The sequence below is a fragment of the Squalius cephalus genome, assembly GCF_949319135.1.
Source record: "Squalius cephalus genome assembly, chromosome: 1".
NCBI classification, from domain to species: domain Eukaryota; kingdom Metazoa; phylum Chordata; class Actinopteri; order Cypriniformes; family Leuciscidae; genus Squalius; species Squalius cephalus.
This window is the reverse complement of record NC_137122.1, coordinates 32,730,563-32,747,076: the sequence shown is the minus strand read 5'-3', so window position 1 is coordinate 32,747,076 and position 16,514 is coordinate 32,730,563. Positions and strand designations below refer to the sequence as shown.

At 38.1% G+C, this 16,514-nt stretch overlaps 2 protein-coding genes across 7 annotated transcripts; one reads left to right on the top strand and one right to left on the bottom strand.

The window, feature by feature from the left end:
* Positions 1-242: 242 nt before the first annotated feature.
* Positions 243-4,197, bottom strand: nudt1 (nudix (nucleoside diphosphate linked moiety X)-type motif 1). Of its 4 annotated transcripts, none has more exons than XM_079891339.1 (5): positions 4,070-4,197; positions 2,967-3,005; positions 2,662-2,820; positions 867-1,012; positions 243-765 (listed from the first exon to the last, which is right to left on the bottom strand). In XM_079891339.1, the coding sequence occupies exons 3-5, from the start codon at positions 2,814-2,816 to the stop codon at positions 593-595; spliced, it is 474 nt and encodes a 157-aa protein (XP_079747465.1). In that variant the 5' UTR covers positions 2,817-2,820; positions 2,967-3,005; positions 4,070-4,197; the 3' UTR covers positions 243-592. The 4 variants fall into 4 exon arrangements, with proteins under 4 accessions (XP_079747465.1, XP_079747464.1, XP_079747462.1 ...); XM_079891338.1 differs by lacking the exon at positions 4,070-4,197 and adding an exon at positions 3,098-3,322; XM_079891336.1 differs by lacking the exon at positions 4,070-4,197 and adding an exon at positions 3,179-3,320.
* Positions 3,649-6,042, top strand: mrm2 (mitochondrial rRNA methyltransferase 2; the record flags this gene model as incomplete). 3 transcript variants are annotated; one of them, XM_079891305.1, is made up of 3 exons in its annotated part: positions 3,649-3,737; positions 3,908-4,223; positions 5,618-6,042. In XM_079891305.1, the coding sequence occupies exons 2-3, from the start codon at positions 3,923-3,925 to the stop codon at positions 6,040-6,042; spliced, it is 726 nt and encodes a 241-aa protein (XP_079747431.1). In that variant the 5' UTR covers positions 3,649-3,737; positions 3,908-3,922. The 3 variants fall into 3 exon arrangements, with proteins under 3 accessions (XP_079747431.1, XP_079747433.1, XP_079747432.1); XM_079891307.1 differs by having other exon boundaries at positions 3,682-3,716; XM_079891306.1 differs by lacking the exon at positions 3,649-3,737 and having other exon boundaries at positions 3,774-4,223.
* Between the last annotated feature and the right edge of the window lie 10,472 nt (positions 6,043-16,514).

Genomic DNA, 16,514 nt, shown 5'->3' with positions numbered 1-16,514 from the left:
GTATAAAAAAATATTTCGATTTCAACTTTTTATTCATTTAAAAAAAAAAAAAAAGATTACCGTTTCCACAAAAAATAAAAGCAGCATAACTGTTTTCAACATATATGTTTCTGAAACTGGTTCTTATTATGCAGCCAGTTTATTTTCTAGATATGAAAGTATGCCTAAAAATATATATATTTATTTATTTATAGATATATTTATCATATATAATTTGAAATCATTGAAGAATGCACAAAGATGTACGTCAGAATATTTAATGAAGTTAAACTTGTTTTCTTCTGATTAAACTTGTTTTTTAGAGGACAGGTAGTTGGATATGAAAGAACTTTATGTACACTACTGATGGAAAATCAGTTGTAAGAATAAGGAACAAAGAAACAGGTAAACACAAAAAAATCAGAATACAGATCATGATGCATTTGAGGATTCAACCAAAATATAAATGAAACATCAAACTAATGGATAACGTTATTTTCTTATGCATGTCGTGCTCCATGGAGTCATGTACTCAGTAGTGTGAACATCACATTTTGCTGGATAATTTCCACTGATACAATGACAATGTCCATCAATGGTATTAAAACCCCAATCAAACGTCGTCCACCTCCTCCAGTTTATGCTCCACTATCACATCATGACCGTGGAATTTAAAATATCCCAAGAACTTCTTTTTCTGAAGCATCAATGGGAACCACTGGACATCATCTGCCCACATCTGGCTGAAAGGTATTTTGTCTGTGTCAAACCACTGTGGCCTCATCTCTGAAAGACAAAACAAACCGCTTCAGTGGCACGTTATTAGACCTTCTGTCTCAGCATGTGTCTTACAAACTGGATCATAAAGTGATGTGGAGCTGTATTACCGTCTGATTCGGTTGGCTCTCCTTTATAGGTGTCAGCTCTGAAAATGTGGACATCGAGCAATTCTGTTTCCCCAATAAACTCAAATTTGATATTTCCAATCTTGAGAAGGGTGTCAACAGTGAGGCCACTTTCCTCTAGCAGCTCCCTGTCAAATTAAATGACATTTTGTTTCAGCTGGAAACCAATAAAAGCAGGGAAGATTGAACATGACCAATCGCGGACAGCATTGTTAAGTTCAACAGAGAAGTAAATAATATCAATCATTCGCAGCGTTACAAGGTTCAAACTGTTTAACTTTGATGTGTAGCTTCAAGGAAGTGAAAAAAACAGACACTGGAGGGAAAAGTATGGCTTTTCTAAAGTATGTTTCACTTTCAGTCTCTTGGTACCAGAAAGACGACCATTCTTAATGCTTTTACACCTGAAAAACACTGCTATTACTCAGTGTTGGAACTGTAACGCAATTATATTAATGGGTGACCATTTTTGGTGTCGTTCCCGGAAATGTCTAACTTTATAACAAATACACTGCAAAAATGTTTACTTTATGCATTTATTCTCACTTTATTAACCAATGTTTTTGCTGCTAACCTTCGATGATCCAATTAAACCTTTTTAATTGATTTTAGATAAACATCACATTTGTGTTTCTTTTTCGTTTGTTTTTATTGCTGATGTTAGTGTTAAATTTCTTCTCCTGCGTTTTGGTCTTATTAAAATATATATATATATTAGGGCTGTCAAACGATTAATCACGATTAATCGCATCCAAAATAAAAGTTTGTTTTTACATAATATATGTGTGTGTACGGTGTATAATTATTTTCTATATATAAATACACACACATGCATTTATATATTTAAGAAAATGTGTTATTTATATATAAAATATTTATATATAATATAAATTATATATAATATAAATATATATACACAGTATATACATGCAAATATTTCTTAAATATATACATGCATGTGTGTGTATTTATATATAGAAAATAATTATACACCGTACACACACATATATTATGTAAAAACAAACTTTTATTTTGGATGCGATTAATCGCGATTAATCGCGATTAATCATTTGACAGCCCTAATATATATATATATATATATATATATTTGTTTTCATTAGCTCAGCCCAGGTGAGAAAAAGTAACGCAAAAGTAATGTAACACGTTCCTTTCCATAAAAAGTAACCAAGTAATGCAATTAGTTACTTTTTTAGGGAGTAAAGCAATATTATAACACATTACTTTTAAAAGTCACTTTCCTCAACACTGATTATAATAACAGTATTATGGAACCCACAACAATTAAAAAACAAAAATTTGATCTTAATATTTTAACCACTGAACTAGGAAATGTCCACGGGTCCCATTTCAGAAATCTGGTCACGTTATATTAACCAGTGTTATTATTGTTAACAAATTATAAAAAATTAAATAAAAATGATTTTCATTACTTGAAATAAAATAAACATAAAAATAAAATTAAATATAAAAACTCAAATTTATATTATTTCAGCTAGTTACCAAAGCAACATTTCTCATGTTTGTTTAGTTTAAACTTAAGGACTAACTTTATTAATAAATAACTATATAGACATTAAAAAAACGACACAAACACTATAGCCTACTCAAACTTTAACACAAACTAAATGCGAATGAAAACAAAAATGAAATTCTAATTAAAGATGTTAACAAAATCCACAATAGCATATCAAGGATCGTGAACTGTTGTGTGTCATTGCTGCAGAAGAACACATCAGTGACTGTGTGCTGGCCTCACCGTCGGGCAGCCTGCTCTATGGTCTCTCCTGTCTGGACTTTCCCTCCAAACCCATTCCATTTGCCCACTCCAAAGCCTCTCTTCTTCAAGCCCAATAACACCCGGCCGGGCTGCACTACCAGCACCAGGGTCAGCAGTTTAGAGCTCAGCATCATCACCCTGTACATAATACAACATGCTGTAATACAATGTCTTTATATATGGGCTATATCATTATAATGTTTTATCGTTCAGCAGTTGCTTCCTGCAATATGGAGGATTTGTATTTTAAATAATATATTTCATTATACAGATCAAGTTCTTACTTTTATTTACACTAGCACTGCAGCATTCAAAAGATGAGTCTGTAAACAACAAGCGACAAATGGGTAGATGATTAATATAAATCAGTACAGTACAGTTTCTTAAGTTGCTTCTACCCAAATAATTTGCTTACTTTGTCCAACGAAATCAGTATAGACAAAAAAATGTAACATATAAAACAAAATAACATATATTAAGACAGATGCGTGATTACGGATATATTAGAGTTTAATGAGTCGGTCGAGCTTGTTTCCCGCGTGTTGCTCGCGATCACATGGAGGTTTCAGATTGACAACAGTGAATTTGGTCATCATAGTGACTGACGTCCACATACAGGTTTTTTAACAGATGATTTACAGATCTGCAAAATATATAAACTCCGCCTACCTAAGATTTGTAATCGAGAGTGCAACAGTGAAATGTTCTCGGTCGGAAATCCGACTCGTTTCTTTGAATCGGTTCTTTCGAACAGAACTAAACGAACTTAAAAACATGTAAACCACCAAAAATCAATTAATCGTTTTTTTTTTTTTTATGTTTTTGCAAAATATATCAAATACGTTTTATTTAGTAACATTTCTGCTATGCGACTAGTAAAGGCTATTATTTCCGTCACATGAAGTTCATTGAAAAGATCCGACTCAAAAGAACGAGTCCTTCACGAATCGGACATCGTAGTGTGCAACGGTCAAATATTCTCGACTGAAAAAAATATTAGACAGAAATAAATTCAAGGATGGCCATCTAAAACCGTGAGAGTATCTGATATATAGGTTAATGCATTTAATCTAAATGATTAACACGTTATCCTAAAGACAAATAAAGCACAATAATGTATAACTCAGTGATTTGAAAAGTTCTGCGCAATGTTCGCGCATCTTTGACATCATGCGGACACCAGACGCACATGTGTCTTCTTGTTTTTCATTAATTTCCTCTACAGGTCACTTCTTTGTAAATGATGTGGAAATGTATACAAAGGTCGTGCATTCACGTGTCAGCGGTCTCGCTAAAGAAGACGCCTCTGCACATGAAGGGGAGAAGTGCTGCTGATCAGAGATGGCTGGTGCGGCAGCTAAATGACCCTTTCGTTAAAGCTGCTCACCTGCAGAATTACCGCTGTAGAAGCGCCTTTAAACTGATCGAGATAGATGACAAATACAGACTTCTGAAACCTGGTTTAAGCGTCATAGATTGTGGTGCTGCGCCTGGTGCGTGGAGTCAAGTTGCCGTCCAGAGAGTCAATTCAACAGCAGAAAGTAAGTGAGTTGCTGAATTGAATTGAAATGAATGAATCACTAACATATCATCACATCATATGATGTCTATGCATGCCATCTTGTGGGGCAAATAATAGTGCCTAATTAGTTAGGTGAAGTAATTAAAAAATTTTTATTTTTTTTTCTTACAAAAATATATTTCAAATAAATTAGCTTAAATTCTGAATGGTTTCAACAAAAATATTAAGCAGCACAACTGCTTTCAACATTGATAACTAGATGATTCTTGAGCATCAAATCAGAATGTTAGCACAGGTCAAAAGTTTGAAAACATTACTATTTTTAATCTCTTTCTAATTAAATATTGTTAAATATTATGAAATAATATTACAATTTAAAAAGATTCAAAGCTGAATTTTCATCAGCCATTACTCCAGTCTTCAGTGTCACATGATCCTTCAGAAATCATAATAATATGCTGATTTGATACTCAGTTATGATCAATGTTGGAAACAGTTGTGCTTCTTAATATATTTTTTGGAACCTGTGATATTTTTTTCCATGATGTATTGATGAATAAAAAGTTAAAAAGAACAGCATTTATTCAAAATAGAAATCTTTTCTAATTAGTCTTTACTTTTGATCAATTTACCACATCCTTGCTGAATAAAAGTATTAATTTATTTCAATAAAGGAAAAAAATACTTACCCCAAACTTTTGAATGGTAGTGTATATTGTTACAAAACATTTCTATTTTATATAAATGCTGCTCTTTTTTTAAAAACGTTTTATTCAACTAAGAATCCTGAAAAAAGTATCACAGCACATGTTATAACAAATATTATGCAGCACAACTGTTTCCAATATTGATAATAAATCAGAATATTAGAATGATTTCTGAAGGATCATGTGACACTGAAGAAAATTCAGCTTTGATCACAGGAATAAATTGTTTTAAAATATATTAAAATAGAAAACAGTTGTTATACTATTTCTCAATATTACTGTTGTTACTGTATTTTGATATATAATTTCAAATAATATTTCATAAAAAGAAAAAGTCTCACCAAGTCCAAACGTTTGGACAGTAGTGTATAAATATGGGTAAAAATAAGGTTCTAAAAATCGTTTTAAGTATAAAAGATTAGTGCAGTCCACACCACAACTACACCGATAACAACACAGAGAAACAATATTGTTGGAATCACTTTCAGAACAATTTTTTTTTTTTTTTTTTTTTTCAGGCTGAACAATAAAAAACATTGGCTGCCAATCAGAATCCATGTTGCATTTTGTCTCCTGCTGTGGATGCAAATATAGTTATTGTTATCTTTATAGCTATCGTTCTTGGTGTGAACAGGCCATTAAATGTTTCTTACATTCTTTTTTCAAAGCTGATATAGCCTAAACACCATCCCTTTGTTCATTCCAGGTGCAGATCTTCCAAAAGGAAGCGTAGTAGGAATAGACATATTACGCATCGCCCCTTTGGATGGAGCTCAGTTTCTGTCCAATCACGACATCACTGCTCCTTTAACTCACGTGGCGCTGGAGAGGCTCCTCCCTGAAGCTCGAGCAGATGTCATCCTCAGTGACATGGCCCCCAATGCCAGTGGGCTCAGGGAACTGGATCATGAAAGACTGGTCACCATGTGTCTATCAGCGCTGGACTTAGCTGACAAGGTTTTGCGTCCCGGGGGCTCTTTGATTTGTAAATACTGGGATGGAGCTCTGGCCCATAAGCTCCAGCAGAGACTTTCCTCTATGTTTCAAGATGTAAGAACCGTAAAGCCAAGAGCAAGCAGGAAGGAGTCAGCAGAGCTTTTCTTCCTGGCGAGGATGTTTAAAATGAGATAGGATGAAGTCTTTTTCATTTTTCATTGTAATATATGAAATATAAATAAATATATATTTAATAAAAGAAAGTAGTTGGGTTTGTATTGCTTGCTTACAACTAGATCAGTGCATTAGAAACTAGAAACCTAATACATATCCTGAACATAAAATGCTATAGCAGAATAAATATGAAGTCAGATTTGCATATGATTTTCAGTTTATCAGTAAGGCATATAGCATTGTTAAAGTCATTATTTTAAATAATTTTATAAAGACATGATTGGCATGCATATAAAATGCTTTTCAGTGAGTAATTTCATATGTATAGTATATTTTACACTATAATAGTGTATAGTTTCCTCCTATTAGTAATTATATCCTTACGAAAGCACATGCAACATATATTATTTATTGGATTAGATCAGTGGTTCTCAAATGGCCATCCGTGAAGCATTTGTATAAAGTTGTGTAAAAACTAAACTAAATAAAATCATTAGAATTGACTAAAAGTGACTCAAATTAACTGATTGTGTTTGCATTAATTGTTTAAATTTCCGTTTGTGTTCTCTAACTTCACAATCCAACTGCTGACCTAACAAACAGGTGGCTCATTTAGGTTTTACCAGCTAACCTTTATTAGCGAAAAAAAGTAGCAATGTATTAAACAAAACGGCAGACTGGCAAGAATCAAGTTTATTTATGATTCATATTTACAATATGAATTCTGTACACTGTAGCCTAAACCCTAAAAACATTGTTTTGAGGAAGTTGGTTCTTCCCCTGACATGTCGAAGTGTTCCTGTTGTTATAAATACTTAAATAATGTCACTCACTTTTATCCATCAATGTAAGTGTTCGGCCTGATTTCTTAGCCAAATTATGTGTGGACATATTTTAATTTATTAAAATGGAGGTAGGCTACTCCCAGTGGTGCACAGTACTGGAGTAAATGTAATCAGTTACTGTACTTTAGTATCTTTTTGACTGAGTGTAAAATATATTAGCAACTTTTACTCTACTTGACTACATTTTTTAATAAGTATATGTAGGCCTATTACTCCGAAACATTCGTGATGAGTAATGCATGGCACATAGCTTTTTCTGAGGCAGTTCATTTCTGCTAGAAAAGACGAAGTATCTCCATCTACAGGGCATTGAAGGTATTATATCTTGTGCATTAGTGCTCTTACTCACCCAAACTTGTCAATAAAGCTAATTTACTCCAACACAAGTGCATTAGCAGGTAGTTTCTGAATCGCAGGTGTTTAATATACGAGATGAGGACGTGCCTGTTGGTGTTGAGGCCGATGACGTCGAGTGCAACATTGCTCAAAAAGTTGCCCCGTGTATCATCACCTTAAGACTTTTACTCAAGTTGTATTGGAATTGGTGACTTGTAACTTGTAATGAAGTCATTTTCGCTGTAAGGTATCTGTACTTTTACTCTCAAGTATGGTTTTCAGGTAGGCTACTCTTCTTTACACCAGTCTGGGTAGGCTACTCCACAATTTTTGTTTTACTTTGTTTGAATTTGTTCCCCATCTAACACTGAATTGACCAATATTCACTTGGCCTGAAGATGGTGCTCTTGAGTTGCCAGTACGAAAGCAGCAGAATTATAGCTGAACACACTCTCACTCACACACACCCCAGCAGTTTGAGGAAGAGGTGGCGTGGACCGGTTGTTATTTGGAACCCTGTTTTTCCCGACCGTTTGGGAGTCGAGTGCTCAAGAATTAAAAATCCTGCATTGTCATTTGCATTTTTAGCAAATTCTTGAAGTGTGGCTTATTTGACAACGCTTTAATCTTGTGTTTCTCTAACCGGAAAGCTAAATTGTTTGCGTAATACCGAAAAACCGTTTTTCCAGTTGCATAGAAAGATGCAATCATTCTCTCATTATAAGCGAGGAGCTGCAGAGAGGATGGATAAGTGTCTTATAGACAGTATGACTAATGAGAATCCTTTGTCCCTGTAGCAGTGCAGTCTCACAGACATTAGCCTGACACATTATTATCACTCTCTTTCTACAGTCCAGCTGTGAATGACATCCAGCTTGTGCTTCTAACGTGGACAGTTTAGACCTAACATTTGTTCAAATATGAAATAGAAATGTTAGAAATAATAAAAGGGGTTTTAATGATTCATAGAGGTTAGAGCAGAGTGCATTAATCACTAAAGCCTCATGGAGTTGGGAGTTTTATGGTTATACATTCCTTGCCTATAATGCTCAACTCCTCAAACTTTAAGTAGCTCGAACTGAATGCCGCATGCTTGATTTGAAAGCACTTGAAAAAGAATGTCAGGTCTGACTCTGGATTGCTCTAATCTCAAGCTCAGGGAATCTTCAGCTGAGAGACTCAAACATACCTAAATGAATTCTGCCGGCAGCTCCGGCGCTTTCATATTCGACTGAGCTGCAGCGTGTACCATACAGTATGGAAATTCTTGCAACCTCACTCTTTAATCTGAGCGTCTGTGTCAGCAATATGTTTAATGTGTGCCTCTTCGGTCAATTTGAATGCTGTGGTTTTTGATCATCGCTCTGACGTATCAAAAACGTACGTTCGGGGGACAATCCACTCCTGCGTCAGTGACATGTCAAAAGAGCCTGGAGAATTCATTATAGAAGATTAAGGAATTTATTTGAGAGCTTAGTTTTATACGCCTCTTAACGGTTGTAAAAGTGGAGACTATAGTGTCTGCAGGGGTTCAGCAACACTGAGTGATATGGAAATACAAGTGATCATGCTAAATTTATAAATAGCTTTTTTGGGGGGGGTTATCATCTTGATTTTAAAGTTTTCTTTCTCTTTCTTTTTATTTCTTTATGGTTCATTGCTGTTAATCCACAGGTTTCTTGGAACATCTCAAATACCTACTCTCAGAGGTCGAAGTTCAGGCATTGTAATAATTTGCTGTCTATTATTGTGACAGACTTGAGAGTTAATACTGGATAGCAAAATCTTTATATTAGGATTTGTGCTCTATTCAGAATTATGTGAAAGCTTTCTACATTCATGAATTTGAATTGAATTTGTTTTTAGGTAGTGAAAACAATGCAAAGTTGAAATTCAAATATAAGATATTACACATATCTTCGTTTCCGGGTCGAGTACGCTGTGCACGTCTGTGCTGCCGCTTCGCACCAGGATTGTTTGTATGGTTTGCCTGCATATTTTTTTTTGGTCAAATAATTTTTATCGGAACTCTGTGTGGATCACTCCGTTTCACTGCTGATCTCTGAACTGGACTGTTGTCACTAGCTACCTCTGCTGTCTGTAAGTCTGACCTCGAGAATGCTGTGCAGCTGCTTCGCACCTGGTTGGATTACTCCATTTTTCAGTGGTGATCTCTGAACTGGATTGTCTATAAGTTTGCCATCGGGCTGCCGCGAGCTCTCTACCCTGTTACATCTTTACCACGCTCGGCTCTTCAGATGGTATCAACATGCCTTGGGCAAAAAAAATTCTTTCTTCTTTTTTCTTTTGCCTCATTTTTTTTGTCTTGCATCTGTAATGGATATTGGATATTTGCCATCACAACTAAGGGCCTTGAACTGCCGCCTGCGTCTTGATCAGATGACGTATGTATACTGTCAGAGACTAGAGATTCTCCGTCACCCACGATGTATACACCGCTCGCAGCGTGCACTCAAGAGTACCTTTTGCTCTAAGCCTGATGCTCTTGTCAAGTCAAGTCATCTTCATTTATATAGCGATTTTAACAATGTAGATTGTTTCAAAGCAGCTTTACAGAGATAAGCGTATAATTTAAGGTAACAGAGATTGTTTTGGCTTTATAGCAGTTCTTTAATAAAGTTATTTTCCAACTAAAGTTAGTTTTGATTGATTCAACTCCGTCGCAACGATCATTTGTTATTAAATTAGGGGCCACTAATTTAATAAGACGACGCCATTCTCTCTACACAGACTTTAAACGCGAACCTGTGATAAACGCTGATGGCGTTCACATGCGCATTAAGAATTGGTTCTATAGTTATGTGCGTTTGAATATATGTGCGCAGGTTTGTAATTCCCTACAAACCAAGCCTAAACAAAGTACTGGTCTTTCCTTATAAATTTTGTTACAGAATTTTATTTTATTTTGTCACTTCTGAGTAGGTACGCGAAACGAATTTTCCCGACAACGCTTTATCTGTAGAGTGGTAAATGCTCTTCCATGCATCTGGACCAACTACAGACTGTCGTCCATACCTAGACAATTGCCTGCCGGTCACACTATTCAGTGCTTTCTGATCCATCTCATTGATAGCGATCAGCAACATACCTCTAATTTGATATTTGATAAGTAATTTCATCACTTTGCACTTTTGAACTGTCAATCAATCTTGGACAAAGCCCCTTATCTCAATGAAATGATCGCTGACAATAAGCTTGACATTTTTCTTCTCACTGAAACTTGGCAAGTTCTTGAAGATTTTCTGCAGTTAAATCTACTTACACCAGATGGATATAAGTATCTGTCTAGACCTCGAATGCACGGTAAAAGGGGGTGGTCTCGCCATCATCCATCGTGATAACCTCCGACTCAAGCAACTTGACTTTCACGACACCAATACATTTGAATACATCGTATTGAAGGCTGACTCTCTTATGTGAACTGACTGTTCACTATTTAGCTTTTATTGAACATGTCTAAAATTACAAATCGGCCTTGAACTCTTGTATCTGCCACAATTAACAAATCAAGCAACAGGCCAAAAGCATTATTTAACACAATAAATAAATAAACTGTTCATTCATGAATCACTTGCTAGAAAATACAGATGCCATCCACCAGTGCTTCTCTAATGATGCTACAAATATTAGATATTTGCCGAATCAATCTGGTCAGTGCCTGACTTTCTTTTCTCTGACTACTCCATCTTCTGTGTCAGTTTATTTTGAAATCCAACCCTTCATCTTGTCATCTTGACCCTGCTCCTACTCCTCTTCTGAAACTCTGCCATTCACTTATCTCTGCACCTATCTCTCACGTCATCAATGCGTCTCTTACCTCTGCTTCATTACCTCTGCCACTCAAAACTGCTTCTGTTAACCCTGTTCTCAAGAAACCCAACCCTGATCCCTCAATTTGATCTAATTATCGTCCTATTTCAAATCTACCCTTCATAGCAAAATTACTGGAAAGTACTGTTGCCTCCCAGTCTTTTCTGGTCGAAAATAATCTCTTTGATCCCTTTCAATCTGGTTTTCGCCCCCTTCTTAGTACTGAAACTGCACTTGTCAAGGTACTGAATGATCTGCTTCTTTCTGGTGACTCTGATTCTCTGTCTATACTCCTGCTGCTCGACCTCGGCTCTGCCTTTGATACTGTCTCCCATGAACTACTCATTTCTCGCCTTTCGGATATGGGTATTTTTGGTGCTGCTCTTTCTTGGTTCTCTTCCTTTCTCTCTGAGAGACAATTCTACATTTCAGTACAAGATTTTCGCTCACCTACTGTCACCCTGAAGCAAGGTGTCCCCCAGGGATCCGTTCTCGGGCCATTATTATTCATAATTTACATAATACCTCTTGGTCAGATCTTCCACCGTCACAGTTTTAATTATAATTTTTACGCTGATGACATCCAATTATATACCATCTGTACACCTGCTCATCTGTCACAACGAACAAAATCTCTGCTTGTGTGCATGAAATAAAATATTGGCCTCATTCAAATTTTCTAAAACTTAACATGGACAAAACTGAGATTATTTTTACTGGTCACTCACTAGCAAAATTCCTACCAATTTCACCTGTGAGATTGCTGGCTCTCACATCAAACCATCTAGTACTGTTAAAAATCTTGGTGTAATCTTTGACTCCTCTCTCTCTCTTTCCAGGCTCATATTAATTCTATCACCAAATCAGCATTCTTTCATCTATGTTGCATCGCCCAGCTCCGTTCCTTCATCAGTATCAAAGATGCTGAAAATGTCATCCATGCATTTGTCACATCACGTCTTGATTACTGTAATGCCCTTTTCATTGGTCTATCTGCTAGCTCCATTTCCAGATTGCAATTCATTCAAAACTCTGCTGCTAGAATACTTACCCACACCAAGCGTTCTGCCCATATCACCCCAATTTTGTACGATCTTCACTGGCTTCCAGTGACTTATCGTATTAAATTCAAAACCCTCCTGCACACTTTTAAATCTCTGCACAGCTTGGCTACCCCCTATCTTTGTAACCTGCTCCACCCCTACAGCCCGACTCGCTCTCTACGATCCTCTGACTCGAGCCTTCTCGTTGTCCCTCGGCATCGCCTAGCTTCAATGGGGGGCAGATCATTCAGTGTTGTTGCACCCAAACTATGGAACTCTCTCCCCCGATCACTCTGTGTTAATACTATTTCTGAATTTAAAACTATCTTCAAAACTCACTTATTTTCCGAATGTTACCATTCTTAAGTTGTATTACATTTTGTTGTGTCTGATTGTATCCTGCTGTATGCTACCCCATCTACATAATTCTCCTTTACTGTACTTTTACACTCATCTACCTACTGTTGTTTTGTTTGTTATCATTGTCCATTGCCATTATTGTTGCTTGTTCATTGTAAAGCATCCTTGAGCCCTGGAAAGACGCTATACAAATAAAACACTTAATTTCCTACAATGAATCATCTCAGCAATGCCCATTGAAGCCCAAGGAGTTTTCTCTGCCTTGACAAGCACAAATGTATTGACAATTTTGCATATTTATTTTTTCTTATTTATTCCAGAGCTGATATTATATAGGATTGCTTACAAGTACATACAAAAAAACTAAAAGCATTAAGGCCTTGGGCCGGTTGCATAAACTGCTAAAACTAGTCTTACAAGTTAGTCATCAAATTCTTTATTTAAGACCGGACATAACTTTTTTAAAGTCAGGTACATAAAAATGTAGATTGGTCTAACAATTTGATCCCCTAAAGTAAGACTGATTACCCCTAACTAACTGCTTGTTGTTTGTACTAGTTCTTAAAGACACAGTCTTAACATAATGTTCAAGCAACTGGCCCCTGCATCTCCAATAGCCTACTACTATATAATTTTTAGACAAAACCATTATGCTCTGGGTATAGAAAGCTCCTTTCCACAGTTGACAAATTGACCCCATTTACTTTATTATTACACCTTTCATTAGTGAATGATGCATCTTTGTATATTATACCAAAGAATAAAATTAGTTCAGTTAGAACATTTAAGTTGCTTTTATAAATGTGCCTTAGAAAAACAAACAAACAAACAAAAAAAAAACCTGGTGTTACTGGTGTGCATCTTGAGACAAAACAATGGCACTGACATATTTTAAGATATGTCAGTGCAAGTTGCTTTCAGTTAAGACAGCTCAAACTGGCATTTTAGTCTGGGACTAGCCTTAAGCCTTGTCTGTGATACTGGGGGTAAAGGTGTCACGGCTGGTTGAAATGCAGATGAGAAATAAAGGCTGGATCTATTCGCATGCAGTATTTTATTTTAAACTCAAAAAAACGTGGGAGTGGTTAGTTGTCACAATGAGCGAGAAAGGTTGACATGAAACATCTTTGTTATGTAACCCTCGTTCCCTGAAGGAGGGAACAGTGACTGACGAATGGGGGTTTCGCTTAGAAGCCTATCACCTTCGAGTTCTTACAAAACGAGCCAATGGCAAGGCAATGCCATGGGTCTGCGGAAATTGCATGGCACAACTCCGCCCCACGTCGTGGGTATATAAGGAGCTGCGCGTGCAATCTCGCATTATGTTACCTGCTGAGGAGCCGAGACTGAACGCCAGGCTGTTCCAGCGGCACAGCGGTTGTGGCAGGTGGACGTAACGTCTCCATTCCCTCCATCAGGGAACGAGGGTTACATACGTAACCGAGACGTTCCCTTTCAGTCAGTCACTACTAGTTACATCAGTGACTGACGAATGGAGGTCCCTATTTAATCACGCCACAGCGGCTGTCTTCCAGTGCCCTGCGCAAGTCAGAGCTCCCTGTCGTGAGACTAGCACTGACGAAGGGCTAGGCTTAACGCACTAATACCAAGGTACACTGGGAAGCATATCCCCGTGGAAATATGCAACACAATGCCTGCCCGCAGGGAGATCTTACAGAATACACATATGACCCGCGAACGGGATGCATATAGAAAACACTGAGGTATCCAGCCCGCAGGGTGGAAGTTTCAACCCCAGGGGTGGCAAGGTGGTCTTGACAAGGGAAAGACACATGCTCAAAGAGACTTACCGTGGAAATACACGTGTGGGGGTTGCCCAACGGGGGAACCATGCACATGGAGGCACCTAGCCTGGCACGAAGGCCGCCACTAGCATGCACTCCGGAGCGTGCCCTTTTGCCATGCCCATCTCAGGAATCGATTGCGAAGCTAGTGCTGAAGCGGTCTCATATGAAGCAGTCCGAGCAGCGTGACTGCCGCTGTGGATGCCATATGCCCAAGGAGCCTCTGAAATAACTTCAGTGGAATGCACTCTTGCCCTCGAATTGACTCAGGCAATTCAGCAGTGACTGATGCAGTGACGCGTACATGGCGACCGAGTCGATTTCCATACCGAGAAAAGAGATCCTCTGCATGGGGGAGAGTTTGCTCTTTTCCCAGTTGACCTGAAGGCCCAGATGGGCAAGGTGCCAGAGCACCAGGTCACTGTGCTCGCAAACCTGCCCAAACCTGTCTGTGTCGAGGAAGAATGGAGATAGGAAAGTACGCGTCCTTCAGGTCGATCACTGCAAACCAATCCAACGGCTGAACGCATTCGAAGGTGTTTGGCAGGCTGCGGGGCAGATGCGGGCTGGGGCGCCTTCCTGCGACCACCCCCACGGCGCGGCCCGGGTGCAGTACGCAGCTCTTGCATGAGCCCTGGATCAGCCCTGCCCTCATGCATGTCTCTGAGTGCCCGTGCCTGATATACTTGCAGGATGGCCATAGCATGCAAAGAGGAGGCAGCTCTACAGGCTTTAGCTATGAGTGTGGACGAAAACCTACAGGCTTTGGAGGGGTGCTTAGGGTCGTCACGCCAGGTGGAGGCGCTCTGGGGACACAGTTGCATTGCCACAGAACGTTCCACCGGGGGGGCCCCAGTGTACCCTTTGGCCGCAGCCTCATCGAGGGCAGAGGAGGCCACTGAGCGGTCGCGAGAAGTCAAAGGAGACTTCCACAATCTCATGACCTCTTCATGCACTTCCGGGAATGTCGTGTAGTCCCAACCAGCCATTTGTTGTAGTCCTTAAAAAGCAATTTCTTTAAAAGCAAATATCTCCCTTTGCTTTGAACTTTGAGCATTGTAACTTTGCAGATGTTACTTATGCTCAAACAGCAGCATTACACACCATACACACATCATAATAAACCACCCCTTTAAAAAAACGCTAAACAGTGGAGAGCCTGCTGGGAAAAAAGAGAACGAGACAGAGCTCGTAATAAAAAATAATCAACATTGCATTAGCTTCATGGAAATGGCGAGAACTGAGGGATTTGAAATGTTCTGAAAGGTTTGTGACACGGAGATGGCGTTTTTGTTACTCAACAGGTGAATAAGGTATTTTATTGAACAGATAAATTGCCATATAGCTCTCTAATAGAGTACATTGTTAAGCATTAATCCCACCGGTCACAATAGTGACCTTAAAAAAATGTTTCATTTCTAAGGCTATAAAAATGTTACTAAATGATCTATCAATGCATTTCCAGCAGATATTGAAATAATAAAGGGTCTCAATGAAATATGTGCAGTGTCGCATGTTTACTGTAAATTGTCACATGACCAGAGCTGTTTATTTCCTGTTTGCGCCAAGAGAAGAGGAAGACAGCAAGAAAGCTCCCAAAGAAAAGGGTGGTAAAGTATGTTAACATAAATATAGGATATAGATTTTTGGTACATATCATGTTTAAGGTGTCTAGTATTGATATATGCATTTACAATTACTCAACCTTGTTTAATGTGGTCATAGAACTCACAAACATGTCAACGGCAACAATAGTGACCGGTGGGATAACCCATGTATCTACATACTAATACACATAGGCTAACTGTTCTGCCTTACTTTCTACCAAATTTTACACACACACACACACACACACACACACACACACACACACACACACACACACACACACACACGGTCACGTCTCTTCTGATGTCTGATCTCCACACACACACACACACACACACACACACACACACACACACACACACACACACACACACACACACACACACACATACTGGTTTCCATGCTGAATGGGGACCAACTTTATGATCATCACTTGTGGGGACCACCCTTTCTAAAGGTTCTAGAGGTACGAAAAAAATTAGGGATACTTACCATAGCTTTGATAACTTATACACGCCTTCAGATATCTGAATTGATGAAGTAATGATTTGACCATGCGTTATGGGGACTTTTGAAAAATCGAGTTGACATGTCTTATAGGGACCAACTTTGCATAATATTTGCATAATTCACACAACCTCCCATTAGATTTGTGGGGACCTAAT